The sequence below is a fragment of the Microcaecilia unicolor genome, chromosome 2 (assembly GCF_901765095.1).
Source record: "Microcaecilia unicolor chromosome 2, aMicUni1.1, whole genome shotgun sequence".
Taxonomy (NCBI): domain Eukaryota; kingdom Metazoa; phylum Chordata; class Amphibia; order Gymnophiona; family Siphonopidae; genus Microcaecilia; species Microcaecilia unicolor.
Genome location: NC_044032.1, coordinates 458182843 through 458199407, shown reverse-complemented (window position 1 = coordinate 458199407; position 16565 = coordinate 458182843). Strand labels below are relative to the sequence as shown.

Sequence of the window (16565 nt, the reverse complement as noted above, 5' to 3'; positions counted from 1 at the left end):
TTATTTTTTTTAAATGCAAGAAGTATGCCGATGGTGCGGCCGCACAGGGCACAAGGGAAGTGGAGGGCAGCGTCAGCAGTGTTGGGGGCATGTCACACAGGCACACGCTGGACTTGCTATGCTCCTGGATGTTCCACAAACGGTATTTAAGAGTGATGATACAGAGGAACTTAAATAAATCTTGGTGAACTTGGATGATGTAGTAAGCCAAATCGACCAGTTAAAGAGCAACAAATCATCTGGACTGGATGGTATACACCCCTGGGTACTGAAAAGACTTAAAAATGAAACTGCAGATCTATTATTGGTAATCCATAATCTGTCCTCGGTACCTGAAGATTGGAAGGTGACCAACGTAATGCCAGTCTTTAAAAAGGGGTTCAAGGTTGTTTGTGAAACCACAGACTATAATGTCTCATGCCAGTGCCAGGCAAAATTTTGCACCCTATAGTAAAGAACAAAATTACTGAACACATACAGTAGATAAACATGGTTTTATGGGACAGAGTCAACATTGATTGAGCCAAGGGAAGTCTTGCCTCACCAATTTGCTACAGTTTTTTCCTCAGTTGTGACTACTAATGTGGAGCCTAGCTTCATGTAGCTAAAAATTGGGCTATTCTTTCCATTGTGTATCACTTTGCACTTGTCCACATTAAATATTATCTGCCATTGAACGCCCAGTCTTTTTGCCTGCCAAGGTCCTTATGCAATTTTTTGCAGTCTGCACATGATTTAACAACTTTGAATAGTTTTGTCTCATCTGCAACTTTGATCACCTCACCCATCATTCTCATTTTCAGACCATTTATAAATATGTTAAAAAGCATTGGTCCCCAGTACAGATCATTGCAAGACTCCAGTATTCACCTTCCTTCATTTAGAGAACTGGCTTTTTAACCTTAGTCTCTGTTTTCATATCTTTTAACCAGTTCCCAATCCACAGCAGAACCTTACCTCTTATCCCATGGCTTTTTGATTTTCTCAGGAGTCTATCATGAGGGACTTTGTCAAAAGCTTTCTGAAAAACTAGATACGCTACATCAATGGGCTTATCTGTATATTGCCTCCTTCAAAACAATGTAGTAAATTGGTGAAGCAAGACTTCCCTTGGCTGAATCCGTGTTGACTCTGTAATGTAAAAACATGTTTGTCTATGTATTCAGTAATTTTGTTCTTTATAACAGTTTCTACCATTTTGTCCAGCACATAGACAGGAAAATATCACTTTCTTTATACTTCTATTCAGACTGCTGTTAATTGTGAGGAATAGGATATGTTTCAGATGTGCCAGTTAATCATTTCCCTTTGTCTTGCTCAGGGGTGGGTAACCATGGTCCTTATGAGCCACAACCCAGTTGGGTTTTCAAGATTTCCACAATGAATATGCATGAGATGTATTCGCATACAATGGAAACAGTATGTTCAAATCAATCTTATGCATATTCACTGTGGAAATCTTGAAAACCCATCTGGCTTGTGGCCTTCAAGGGCCATGGTTGTCCACCTCTGCTTTAGCTGGTCTTCTCAGACCATCGCTGACAGATGCTAGAGCCATCCACAATATTGCCTCTTTAAAGGTGATGAGAAATGATAATTTATTTTCTAAATGTAATAAGCTTTTTCTCTGTCTATATGTATGCTGGGATTTTTCCCACTGATTCTTATAGAACAGGGGCATATAAATGTATCTGAGTATGTTAACTATGCAGTGTGGTAAGATATTTTGGGCTTTTTGCCCTTGGTTCTTACTGACTTTATGGCCGAAGCAATGGAGAACTGATGTCATCTGAATTAACTCTTCCTGGCTGAAAAGGGGTGACAAGTCTCTTGCATAGAGATGGTTAATGCGTTCCATGGCTTGGAGCCAAGCAGGCCACAAATGCTCTAGTTCACACTTGTTATTACTTATTTGCTGTTCTGCCTCCTGTGCAGTCTCTGGTCCAGCTTTGAATAGTCTCCTTTACAGCTTCAATTTTGTTGAGCTGAGACTTCAAAACATTAAGAAATGGATGACCTAAATGCTCAATAGTCACAGCTTTGTTTCAACTGTTCTTTTTGCTTTACCTCACCTCTATTTTCCTTGTTTTCTCATTTTAAACAGCCAGCTTTTGCCAGATGTTCGAAAGATACCTAGTGCAACCCCCTTAGACAACTATATTTACAGATTTCGTAAGACAAATCTAAATCAGATTGTGCAAGCCGCAATGAAGCTGAAACATGAGGATTCTGACCTTCAGATGGTCTTGGACCAGGCAGAAGATTGGCTTCTGCGACTAAAAGCTATTGTAGAGGAGGTAATGAATAGTTGATTATTTTTATTTTTACTTTTATTTGTCGCTACATGATATAGTGTCACCATCTGCTTATATGACATTAATGACTTTTCTGGTAAACCTTATAATCTGCCAGGCCAGAATATAAATGAGTGACATTTAGTGTATTATGGACTGATCAATAGAACTTTCTAACATGCACCCAGAATCCTCTCTGCATTTGTCAGAGATGACCTTCACTAAAATTTGCTTTCCCAGCCCCAATTGAACTAGGGAGCTAAAGAGCCAACTCAGGGATTCAACCTGGGTTCTTCTGCATAATAGCGAACTGTGCTGCTACTAGTTTAACAAGGTCACCTATACAATTTGGAGAAATGCAGTGGTAATAATGGTTGTTGCTTGAACTTCAAATCAGCAGCACTAGCAAAGCTGGCTTTTGAAAGTTATGGCAGTTTTTTAATCTTTGTCCACTTTGAATCAAAGTTAATTAAGGGTGTTGCTGTTTTGACCTGCATCATATCTGCAGTACATGTAGATATGATATGATATATACAGTATGGTATAAGAAAAAAAGAGTCCAGCATGTTACTGCTGGAAAGAGATCCAGTAACAATTATTCATAGAGAAGATACTAGAGACAAAACCTAACTTTTGGAGATAAAAAAAAGAGAAATATCTCAAGTTTTTATCATGGGTTCCAGGATGTCAATTTTTTTAAAGAGAGAGGTTTTTTTAAAAAAAATAATTTGCACTAGCTGTTCCAAAACTTAAGTATTCTTTGTTGACAAGCAGGATTGAAGCAGGCATACAAGTACATGATGTCATTAAATGGTGCTGGGACAGAATGGCTCTCCCAGATCTCTGAACTAAATCTCTCAGCAAGTGCAGTCCTCCTTGCATGTAGTGGTCTTCTCAGTCTTCTTGGTTATATATTTTCCCTTTTCTGCTGAATGAACACAAAACTCTTCCAAGAGTTTAGTCTTACATTTTTTTCATAATTGTTTTCTTTATTTTTATTTTATTTTCAATTTTCTAAAAAAAAAAAAATATATATATTTTCCATTTTTGTTCTTGTGATAACTGTAAGCCAAAGCACAAGTAAAGCCAGGCATCTGACCCTGCCCAATCTGTGAAAAAAAGATAACAAACATGATGTTGCATCTGAGTGGGTTCAGAACTTAAGCAAGAAGTACCTTTTCCAGAAATGGGAAGCCGGTAGAACTAGAGGACATGAATTGAGGTTGAAGGGGGGCAGACTCAGGAGTAATGTCAGGAAATATTTTTTCACGGAAAGGGTGGGGAATACATGGAATGCCCTCCTGTGGGAGGTGGTGGAGATGAAAACGGTAATGGAATTCAAACATGTTTGGGATAAACACAAAGGAATCCTGTTTAGAAGGAATGGATCCACAGAATCTTAGTGGAGATTGGGTGACAACACCGGTAATTGGGAAGCAAAACCAGTGCTGGGCAGACTTCTGCAGTCTACGCCCTGATCGTGACTGAATAGATATGGATGGGCTGGAGTGTAAATTTTAAGGGGCTTCAATGTTAGCTTCAGAACTTTTAGTACAAGAACAGTGCCAGGCAGACTTCTGTGATCTGTGCCCTAGAATGGCAAGGGCAAATCAAACTCGGGCATACATATAAAGTATCACATACCATGTAAAATGAGTTTATCTTGTCGGACAGACTGGATGGACCATACAGGTCTTTATCTGTCGTCATTTACTGTGTTACTATGTTATTATGCAAGAATGCTAGCACTATAGATATATGTCTCTGCGAGCCCAAAGAGACAAGTGTAATCAACTCTTGACCCTCTACAAAGCAGAAATGAGGCTTTTACTTATGCAGAAAGCAGAATATACTTTTTGGTGCACAGATTGGCTGACTCAGAGGGGCATAATCGAATGCGAACGCCTATCTCCATGAGCGTCTAAGTCCGAAAATGGGTATGTGAAGAGGCGGGATAGACCGTAATTTGGAAAAAATGGACATTTTTCAGCTGGGCATTTGTTTTTTTTTGCGATAATGGAAACTAAAAATGCCCAGCTCAAAAACATCCTAATCCGAGCCATTTGGTCGTGGGAGGGGCCACGATTCATAGTACACTCGCCCCCCCTGATATGCCAGGACACCAACTGGTCACCCTAGAGGTCAGTGCGGTGGACTTCAGACAACGCTCCCACATGCATAGCTCCCTTACCACAGGTGCTGAGCCCCCAACCCCCCTCCCCCAAAACCCACTACCCACAAATGTACAACACTACCATAGCTCTTAGGGATGAAGGGGGCACCTACATGTGGGTACAGTGGGTTTTGCAGGCCTCCCATTTACCAGCACAAGTGTTACAGGTAAGGGGGGGATGGGCCTGGGTCCGCCTGGCTGAAGTGCACTGCGGTACCCACTAAAAGTGCTCAAGGGACCTGCATACATGCAGGCCTCTAGGACTGGTTGCTGCTATATAACATTTGCACAGCAGTTGACACCTGAAGACTAATCTCCCCGAAAACATCCTTTATTGGAATAAGCACGCTTACTCACAGTTAACTGCAGATCAGAGGTTGTGCCCCACTGGCAACGAGTCTCCCTAGTACTGAGATGAGCAGTAGGTCAGAGCTGGCAGAATGCTGTACAATGCCCTCTTTCAGCCACATTCAAGGGAAGAACTAAGTTCTGTAACGTGGCTAACACGTGAAAGAGATCTAAAACTGGCTTACAAAAATGCTCACTACCTCATGGACTACCGGAAACAAAACAGGGCACACTCTGACCCAGTAAGCAGGGGGAAAAGCACCATGGGAGTAGAGCCTACCAATTACCAACATTGTGAGCATTTGCCACAAGCTAGTGGAATCACGGAGCCCAATACCCTACACCCACCACAATGCATTGCTAATGTGACTCTGCAGTGCGCATAAAAGAAAAGGTGTCACACTCACCCGAGAGCCACATCAGAACCAGGGAAAGGCTGTCACAGGATAGAACACATTCTGCTGTCATAGAGGTGGGTACGGCATTTGAGGCTGGCATAGAGGCTGGAAAAAAAGTTTGTAAAGTGGGTTTTTTTTGGTGGGAGGGGGTTAGTGACCACTGGGGGAGTCCGGGGAGGTCATCCCCGATTCCCTCCAGTGGTCATCTGGTCAGTTGGGGCACTTTTTTGAGACCTGTTCGTGAAAAAAAAGGGTCCAAAAAAAGTGACCCAAAATCGCGGTAAAAACACCTTTTTTTCGATTATCAGCTAAAGATGCCCATCTCTCCTCGGCTGATAACCACGCCCCAGTTCCGCCTTCACCACGCCTCCAACACGTCCCCATCAACTTTACCCATTTCCGTGACGGATTGCAGTTGGAAACGCCCAAAATCGGCTTTCGATTATACCGATTTGGGCGCCCACAGGAGAAAGACGCCCATCTCCCGATTTGGGTCGCAGTATAGGCATTTTTCTCTTTCGATTATAAGCTGGTCAGTGTACTCTAACAGGACCTGTTCTGCTGATCTTGCCTCTGTTCCTTCATTCAGTGGCTTCAAGAACAGGGCTGTTGAGTCAGAGTCGGAGTCGTGGAGTTGGAATCGGTGAAAAAGTATTGACTCTGATTCATGCTTTAAAATAAAAACTTACAACATTATAATATATGGTAAATTTATCATTTTATATTTATATATATATTTTTTGTTCAGGTTCTTTGTTTAGATGTCAAATAAATATATTTTGTGGTCTGTTAGTTCTAATTTTGTACATAAAGACATATTCTATGTTTCTGTAATTAATCAAATTTCTCTTAGATTTACTATATATAATAGTAGTCAGTGTTAGGGTCAGAGAGTAGAAAAATAGAGAAGTTGGAGTAGAAGGTTTGCTGTACCGACATCACAGCCCTGTTCAATAGTCCAGACATGAAGGCTCAGTACACACATCCTCTACTTCGGTGTAAGCCTTGGATAAAACATCTCAATTTAAAATGCAGCTGTCTTTGGTACAGTCACATAGGTCTAAGCCAGGCTTGTTCAAGTTCAGTCCTTAAAGCCTGCAAACAGACCAGGTTTTCAGGATATCCCTAATGAATATGCATTCAAATATAAATAACTATAGAACTTTTTAACTAAATACCAAAATTCTTTATTATTATACCATAATACAATTAAATATTCTAAATTCACATCCCATGCATTTTAAGTACTCTTCTATAAAATCACTTTTCATTCCAAACCTTTACCTCTTTACTACCAGAGAAAGACTTTAGCTGAGAAAAAATACCAGTGTTCACACCAAATGTATAATGTTCACATAATTATTGCTGGTTCATAAGAGTCTTTGTTTTTTCTAACTCTTAGTAAAACACTTAGCTTTAAATCTTGCTGCCTTCATCAGTGAGTACTATAAAAAGCTGCTGTAAACTGCTATGGTGTCCAGATTGTATTACTCAGCCAAGACGACTATCACCATAAAAATTCTTTCACAAACTGTACTCCACATCAGCTTCTCAAGAAAGCAATCTTTGAGCTACTCTTTAAGACCAAAGTTTTTTCAGCTCAAAACCCAACATGGTCCATGTTTCGCTAAAAAAAGCATCATCAGGGGTTGAGACTACAAAATAATAAAACAAAAAGACCCACAATGCAGTCAACATGAAACTTTCTTACATTTGTTAAACTACATTGTGCTTTACCTTACAGAACTTCTTGAAAATATCTTAGGGATGCTAGGTAATCAGAGTGTAACCAGGTACCTCTCATGTGCAGCCAAGGATAGAACAATCTCCTCCAGCCACAGGCTCCCGGTACAGTGAAGAAACAGATGTCCACCAGTAACTTCAATCTTAAGGACTTTTATTCCATTCAGGTTTCTAGTACACAGTTCCAACAGCAGCATAGCACATACCAGGATTCAATACAGGCTTACAGGCTCCAGTCTGGGCTCTTTATCCAGTGCACCATAAACAGTAATTCAGTTCCCAAGACAAACAGTTCTTAAAGTTCATCATCACAGTTCAGTCACCAAGCAGCATTTGCTACCTTCTATCCCCTTTACCTTCAGGAGAGTTCAATATTTTAGGGACTCCTTCTACCCAAGGGTTTCCCCCTGCATCAGCTTCACAGTGAATTCAATACTTTTGGGACTTCCTCTCTCACCCAAGGAATCTCAGCCTGCTTCAGTACTTTAGGGACCTCCCTGCCCAAGGATTCTCAGCCTGTAACTGCCAGTACTTTAGGGACCCCCTTGCCCAAGGGTTTTCAGCCTGCAACTCCTTCTCTCCTTCTGCTTCTCTCTCCTGAACTGAACTCCACTCCTGGGATTCCTTCCCACCTGCCTAATCAATCCCTGGCTTCAGCTACCACCACGAATCATTCTCGTTCCATTAGCTTCCTCACACCCAAACCAGCTGAGTTAAGCATTAGACTAATGACTGGTATTGTTGAAGAATCTTCTGGAACAGCTGCGGTGCACGGTACTACTACTCCCTTATCTACATCTGTTCAAATTTCCTTTGATTCACTTGAGGAGGGTACTACTTTAACTGATAAAGGGGGTTCACTTCAGGATATATGGCACATGTTAAAGAGAACCGAACATTTGGTACAAGGGACTATTCCTTCACTCTGCAAATTCTCTCAAGAGAGTATATCTAAGTTACAAGAGTTGGATCAGAGAATTGTGAAAGTGGAAACGGCTTTTCCAAAGATTGATCAACAATTGACTACTTTGTAATCTACATCTGTTTCTGCTGTTAAAAATAGCAGTCTGATCCGTTCACATCTGGAACCTATTGAGAATAAATTACAGATTTAAAATCTTAGGATACTTAATTTACCAGTGACTCAGTACCTGGCTCTGTTGGAGCTCCTAAAAATGTACTTGAGGAATGTTCTACAATACCCTCATGCAGAGATTTTAACTGTTGAAAGTGCATACTACATTCAGAGGAGTTCTGTCCAGGTTAGAGAGGAAGGTGCAATGGATCAGGTTGTTTCTTTCTGGTAGATAGTTTAGATTTGTCTCAACGCCACCTGAAATTAAACATGACCAAAACCGAGCTTCTCATTTTTCCCCCCAAACCCACCTCCCCACTCCCCCCGTTTTCTATTTCTGTTGATGGCTCTCTCATTCTCCCTGTCTCCTCAGCTCGAAACCTTGGGGTTATCTTGGACTCTTCTCTCTCCTTCTCTGATCATATCCAGCAGATCGCCAAGACCTGTCATTTCTTTCTTTACAACATCCGTAAAATCCGCCCCTTTCTTTCCGAGCACTCTACCAAAACCCTCATCCACACCCTTGTCACCTCTCGTTTAGACTGCTGCAATCTGCTTCTTGCTGGCCTCCCACTTAGTCACCTCTCCCCTCTCCAATCGTTTAGACTGCTGCAATCTGCTTCTTGCTGGCCTCCCACTTAGTCACCTCTCCCCTCTCCAATCGGTTCAAAACTCTGCTGCCTGTCTCGTCTTCCGCCAGGGTCGCTTTACTCATACTACCCCTCTCCTCAAGTCGCTTCACTGGCTCCCTATCCATTTTCGTATCCTGTTCAAACTTCTTCTACTAACCTATAAATGTACTCACTCTGCTGCTCCCCAGTATCTCTCCACACTCGTCCTTCCCTACACCCCTTCTCGTGCACTCCGCTCCATGGATAAATCCTTCTTATCTGTTCCCTTCTCCACTACTGCCAACTCCAGACTTCGCGCCTTCTGTCTCGCTGCACCCTACGCCTGGAATAAACTTCCTGAGCCCCTACGTCTTGCCCCATCCTTGGCCACCTTTAAATCTAGACTGAAAGCCCACCTCTTTAACATTGCTTTTGACTCGTAACCACTTGTAACCACTCACCTCCACCTACCCTCCTCTCCTCCTTCCTGTACACATTAATTGATTTGATTTGCTTACTTTATTTTTTGTCTATTAGATTGTAAGCTCTTTGAGCAGGGACTGTCTTTCTTCTATGTTTGTGCAGCGCTGCGTACGCCTTGTAGCGCTATACAAATGCTAAATAGTAGTAGTAGTAGTAGTAGTTTTTGGAATCTTCACAGGACTTCATAAGAAAAGGGCTACTCTTTGGTTAAATTTTCTTCTGAAATTGAAGAAAAATCTCTATACTTAAACTTTATTTCTCTAAGAAATCCTTGGTCTTCCGTGGCCATTTGGTCTATTTGTTCCCAGATGTAGCTAGACAGACTGTTTTCTAGGAAGCAATTCTTCCAGGTGAAGCTGAAAGCTTTAGCTGTGGGAGCAACTATTTTTCTTAAATTTCCTTGTAAATGTCTGATGGGAACAAAATATTTAGAATATTTTCTTTTGTATAAACCAGTATTTTAATTAATTATTACAGTTGTTTGAGCTTTAATGGAATATAATAATTTTTTTATATATGCGCCTGCTTCGTTTTGATGATTATTTTCCTGGTTTATTTTTGTTTTTCTGTCTCGCTCTTCTGCTTCCTACAGCTTCCTAGATGTGGACTATATTTGTATTTTTTGCTTTATAATAATGATATGGAATATTTCATTGTTTTCTTTGCTTTGTATTGTAAAATTATGGAAATTTAATTTAAAAAAATGTTAATTTGTGTTTTATTGTCTTTTGTTAATTTTCTTTTTATTATGTATGCTCTTTTGGAAACCAACTAGAATTAACTAACTAACCCCCCTGTTTACAAAGCCATGTGGCAATGCCGACACAGCCCATTCAAAGTGAATGGACTGTGTCGGCATTAGCGCACCGGCAGACACTAGCGCAGTTTTATAAACTGGGGGGTAACTAACTAAATAAAAGATCTAGCCATATCCCTGAGAAATATGACATTGTATCTATTAAAGTCTTTCAGCTTTCTCATCAGTTTCAACAAATCAACATTCCAGCCTACAAAGAAGATACTATTCTTAGGAGCTCTTCTAGATAAGGAGCAAGCAAAAGACGTGCTTCCACAAGACAGATTGCAAAAACATATACAGTGTCCCCTCAATATTCAAAACTATTTAACTGGCCAGGAATGGCTCCTAACCGCGGGTATCCAGTGCCAAACAGACTATGTTGAGCGGACAAAACAGGCCACTTAAATAGCAGGTCTATCTTTGACCGCTAAAAAGTTAAACGGTTTGCACTGAATGTTGGCATAGCCGGTTAACTTTTTAGCGGCCAAAATGAACCCAGATATTGAATGCTGGTCACTGGATATGGCCCCAGCATTGAATATTTGGGTTTAATGTGGCAGCAGACAGCAATCGTGCTGCCTTTCTTGGCTGAATATCAGTTCCTGTGTTCATAAGTGTTATTATTCATTGTAGGTCACAGAAGAATATACTTGTGAGTGCTAGACTATGTGGCCTCTTCAGTGCATATGGGCCTTTTTTCTTGTTTCAGCATGAGAAAGCTACAATATGACCTCAGTTTAGTGGAATCAGTGAACACAGCTCTAATTGTCTGAGGTTCACCTGTCCACTTCACTCTAACATGCTCAAGGAGCTTCTCTTTACACCTCAGTAGCATCAGGGATACTAATCATAGATGCTTCCAGCACGGGCTTGAGAGTTCATCTCAAAACTCAAATCAGTTAAGGAGCCTGGTCAAAAACTTGAGATGCTGCCCTATATAAACCTTCTTGAGTTGAGAGCAATAGTTTACTCCCTTTAAGTGTTCAATCATCAGTTTGATTTGGATTGACAATTGAGTGGCAATGTTTATGCCAAGATTCTATGCAGTTGTGCTGAGAAGTGGCACAAAGTTGGGCACTCGTCAAATAAACTTGTTTGCCAGCAGTGAGACCACAAAGCTGCCCTTATATTTTTTAATGCACCTGGCTCCCTCTTGACTAGCACAGGAAATGCTAGCTATAGGCTGGACTTGGTCTCCTCCCTTACACTTATTTACCCATCCTAATGATAGTCAAAACCCTCCACAGATCCCAAAGAAGACCCAGCATGTTTAATCGTGCTATACCATATTAGCTTCATCAGAACTGATTTCCTCATCTCAAACGACTCACAGTTTTTCCTCCTTGCAAGCTCTGGGTATTTCCTACCTTAATAATGCAAGACAGGTGTACCCTTCTGTATTACAACATTAAGGATGTCTTTTACTAAGGCGCGCTCACGTTTTTAGCGCATGCTCAAATTGTGGGTGTGCTAAATGTTAGAGACACCCATTGTAATGCATGGGTGTCTCTAATGTTTAGCGCGCCCACAATTTTAGCGTGCGCCAAAAACGTGAGTGTGCCTTAGTAAAAGACCCCCTAAGTCCCCTGCTCTAACCACAGTGTCTAGTTGCTTCTTTTAACCTGTCATCTCCAATTCAGGACATCTTGGTGGCAACAAGAGATGATATACTTTTTTAAGTGAAAATGATTTTCAACCTGGTGTTTCATGAATGGGCACAGTCCCTTTCTGTGTCCTCCAAATATTATATTCTATGCATCTGGAACTTGGAACTTGGAGTTCCAGTGGCAAAGCAAGCTCTAGCTTGGTTATTTTCCTGTAAACAAATAAGAATTACTGCTGCTTCTATGGCTCCTCTAAAGCGTGCTTCACTAGAAAGTCTATGCAAAGCAGCTATTTGGTTCTTGCTTCATACCTTCATTTCACATTATTGTCATGACCAGTCTTCAATCAAAAACAGTGCTTTCAGTGAAGCAGTCTATAGGCTTCTTTTACAAAGCTGTGCTAGTGATTCCTGTGCAGTAAATGAGAGGAAGCCCATTGAGTTCCTATGGGCTTCCTCTCATTTGTCGCATGGGAATCACTAGCGTGGCTTTGTAAAAAAAGCCCCTATCTTTGTAATCTATTCAGCTCTCGTGTCATCATTTGATTTGGTTGCTCATCAACAATAAGATGTGACCTATACTGCCCTGCTGAGCACTAACACTGTATCTGTAGTAAATCACATATGCCATTTTCCTTGGTATAGCCCAGCTTTCTGCAGATATGGTGAATTGTTTTCAACTAATGTTTTTGCATGTACAGCAGATATAGCATTTTAACTACAAACTAGGTGTGGCTTGGTACAAAGAGTCCAAAACTGGCATCAGCCCCGAGCTCAGGGAGTCAATGTCTTGTGTGTCTGATTCAGTCTTGCTTGTTGACAAAGAGAACAAAGAGCATAATATTCAAAGTGATTTAAGTGGTTAGGAGAGGCTCCTGCTCGCTTAATCATGATCCATGGGCCAGCCACCAATAGTTGGTGGCATTTTAATGACAGTCCCTTATTAACATTGGCACTATCCAGCCATTTTTAAAGTGGGTATAGATCAGGGGTTCTCAACCCAGTCTTCAGGACACACCTAGCCAGTCAGTTTTTCAGGATACCCACAAGAATATGCATGCGATAGATTTGCATGCCCAACCTCCATTATATGCAAATTTATCTCATGCATTTTCATTGTGAATATGTTGAAAACCTGACTGGCTAGGTGTGTCCTGAAGACTGGGTTAAGAACCCCTGATTTACAGAGAGGCATTCTGAGGGCGGAGTCTGGGAGGAGTTATCAGCTCTGCGGGTGCTGAAAATATTCAGTACCAGTGTCTACATAGCTAAATGACCAAATAGGACCACATAAATAGCAGTCCTAATTCTGGTTGTTTAGCTACTGAATATCAGCCAGCACCCACATAGTTTTAGAGTAATAGCTGAAGATGTGGATGTGCTCTCCTCCCTGCTGCCCCCCCTCAAAAATCTGACTCCATCTCTTGAACCCCCCTTCACCCTCCCATCTTTAGGTTCCCCTCCCAGAGCCTACTTTACCATCCCTGGTGGTCCAGTAGGGCAGCCCTGGCATATATGGAAGGCTAACTTCACAGCAGCCATTTTACTGATGGAGCTGCTAGGAGCAGGAGCGAATGTGGATTGCTTCTGCTTTGGTACCCCATTGGACGACTAGGGATTGTAAGGTAGGTTCTGAGGAGGCCTACAAGAGGATGGGTGAGGGGGGTTAGAAGGGGGAGTTTGATCTGGGGGGCGGATCAGGAGGGGGATTGGAACTGGCCAGTGTATATGTGTGTGTGTGTGGGGGGGTGGGGGGGGGGGGGAATGACAGATTCACTTCTGCGAGTCTCAGTCATTATTCAGCCGGGACTTTCATAAGTTTGGGTGGCCAGCAGCAGTTCAGTCAGACCCAGATATTTAATGCTGGAGTCCAGATATGGCAGGGCACTAAACGTCTGGGTCTAACTTACCCATACCAGGTGTTCTCTGGAGATAGTGAGATTAACCAGGCATACAATCCTTCCCACCTTCTTAAGAGTTGTACTTCTTTAGTTATGGAACTGATGGGACTGAAGAGACCATTGTGCATGGGAAGGATCATGCATGCACAGAACTTTACATTAGTTCTGAGCTGTGGGAAAGGCGTTCTGTCCTGGTTCCATACACTTACATCACACACTTGAGTGCCAGATTAATCCTGTGGAAGTCATACATTACACAAATATTTAAAAGTGATGTAATCCAGCCATACGATGTCTATAAGAAGTTAGAAAATGATTGTGTGTCACCAACCCTTAAAATTTTAAATTTTAGGAGGAAAAAGACTTAAAAGTCTCACAATGCCCTATAACTGGTGCACAATGCTGTAATCATTTGTCAAAAAAATTTCAAATAATTTTTAACCATTGCAACTTAATGTATAATTAAAAAAAAATTGAAACATTTTGTGTAATAATCTGATGAAAAAACTTATCTTTGTGCCCAACCAAGGCCTGAGATTTCAATTCCAGGCTCCATCAGGAGCTTATTGTTTAGTAGCAGGACATATATTTGTCTCCTTGAAAAATCACTATTTATACACTCCTGACTATTATGAATGTAAACATTATTATTTACGTATGTAAAAGCTGCACAAGCTTTCCAAAATGGCCTCCTTAGTTCCTGCTAACATTTTCTTCTTACTGATAGCAATCATAATAAAGACAGGTAAAGATCACAAGTATTATCACAGTAGAGACACAAACGTTAAAATAAGGATTTCTTAGGAATACTTGATGTGGCCACATTTCACCCTCAGGTGTACTGATGTGTCTATCATAGTAAGAGATGCACACCTTGTTTCAAAACATATAACTAAAATAGAGACCTCAGATCTAAACAGGAAGCAGTGAAGAATTCTGTAAGTTGATGTTTTGAGGATGTGTGGCTGTATGCCATATTACTGCTTTGTTATAAGTACAAAAAGTACAAAGACTAGTGTACACTCCATGAAGTTACATGTCTAAAACAAATAGCAGAAAATATTTTTTTTCACTCTGAGGACCTCTTTTATCAAGCCGCGCAGCAGTGCCGACAGAGCCTACTCAAAGTGAATGGGTTTTGTTGGCATTACCTCCCAGGAGCAGTGCGGCTTGATCAAAGAGGCCCTAAGCATAGTTAAATTCTGGAACTCATTGCCAGAGCAAGTAGTAAGAACAGTTAATATAGTTGGGTTTAAAAAAAAGGTCTGGTGAAATTCCTGAAGGAAAAGGCCATAAATTGTTACTGAGATAGACCTGGGAAAGCCACTGTTTGTCCCTGAAGTTAAGTAGCATAGAATCGTGCTACGTTTTGGGTTTGTGCCAGGTACTTGTGACTTGGACTGGCCACTGTTGAAAGCAGGGTACTAGGCTAGGTGGACCCTTGGTCTGACCCAGTACAGCAACTCTTACGTTCTTAGGTGTTAAGCGTTCATGCACAATAAGTCTCAGAAGTATTTATAGTGATTCATCAATCTCATACTATTAATCTGACTATACTCTGTATTAAGTGACTGAGAATGTTTTTCTCAAATGGATTGTCACTTCATTTGTGACATCATTTTGTCATTGTATTCTTTCTTGAACCCTTGCTTCATGATCTGTTATAAAAAAGACGTGTGCCAAAAAGACGTACGAGAAGAGACTGGAAGACCTGAATACATATACCCTATATCATATACACTCGTCCTTCCCTACACCCCTTCCCGTGTACTCCGCTCCATGGATAAATCCTTCTTATCTGTTCCCTTCTCCACTTCTGCCAACTCCAGACTTCGCGCCTTCTGTCTCGCTGCACCCTATGCCTGGAATAAACTTCCTGAGCCCCTACGTCTTGCCCCATCCTTGGCCACCTTTAAATCTAGACTGAAAGCCCACCTCTTTAACAGTGCTTTTGACTCGTAACCACTTGTAACCACTCACCTCCACCTACTCTCCTCTCCTCCTTCCTGTACACATTAATTGATTTGATTTGCTTACTTTATTTTTTGTCTATTAGATTGTAAGCTCTTTGAGAAGGGACTGTCTTTCTTCTATGTTTGTGCAGCGCTGCTTACGCCTTGTAGCGCTATAGAAATGCTAAATAGTAGTAGTAGTAGTAGTAGCACAATAGATGAACCTTCCAGTTGAAAATTCATTAAATGTATTGATGTCTGGGTATAATTTATTTTGACCTCTGGTAATATTTTCACCTTTTGGGGCCTTTGCGTAGAATACGAGTGTGCGGTGCAGCCATCAATTCAGCCATTATATATTTCTTGTCTATGTGCCTTTGTTTTCATAATTCTCTAGTTTTCAGATATGTCTGTTTATGTATTGTTTGGATTGAGCCATTAATGTTTTGTGAAACTCTGTACTCAGCCTCAGAACAGCCTACCAGATATAGTGATTTGGATGTTGCAAGGAGACAAGCGTGTAGCCTACTATAGAATGCCAGCCCATGAGATCCTCTTCTCTAAGAATGGATCCAGTTGTTGTGGCAAGAACTGTGGGAAACTCCAGACAATATTCTTAAAAGTAAGTTATTTTTAGCAGATAAGTATATGCAGAATATTATACAAATGTCTCTACAGTGCATATTGAGCACATTCTATCACAGTAGAAATATTTTATAGGTGATTGACTTGTTATAATTTAATTTTTCTTGTTAGTACTACATACATTAAAAGTTCATTATTTCTATTATTATCATTCATTTTAAAAGGTATCAGTCAAACATATGCATTTATTATCCTGTATATAAACCTTACAACATGGGAGTCCTGCTGGAAAGGATAAATGAGACCAACAGGCTCATTTTCAAAGCACTTAGCCTCCCAAAGTTCCATAGAAACCTATGGAATTTAGCCTCCCAAAGTGCTTTGAAAATATGCCTCCAAGTGAGCAATGCACTGTATTTAGTGGGGTCAATTAACTATATTGCCAATGTGATTGTATTTTATTTTTATTTTTTTGTATTCTATATTTATTGAAATATTTCAAAATAATACAAACCAAGAATCCTCTTGTACAGAAAATAAGGGAAAAAAAGCTTCTTCAAAATATAAACATAGGTTAAACGATAACCTGGAAATCATTAA

At 40.8% G+C, this 16565-nt stretch overlaps 1 protein-coding gene across 1 annotated transcript in view; it reads left to right on the top strand.

Annotated features, from left to right (window-relative positions):
• The window catches only part of DYSF (dysferlin), a 591346-nt gene that overhangs the window by 253981 nt on the left and 320800 nt on the right, over nt 1-16565 (top strand). Inside the window, exons 23-24 of the mRNA XM_030190967.1 lie at nt 2105-2297; nt 15847-16002. Of these exons, the coding sequence (XP_030046827.1) occupies nt 2105-2297; nt 15847-16002 (349 nt within the window). The remainder of the gene's footprint in view (nt 1-2104; nt 2298-15846; nt 16003-16565) is intronic.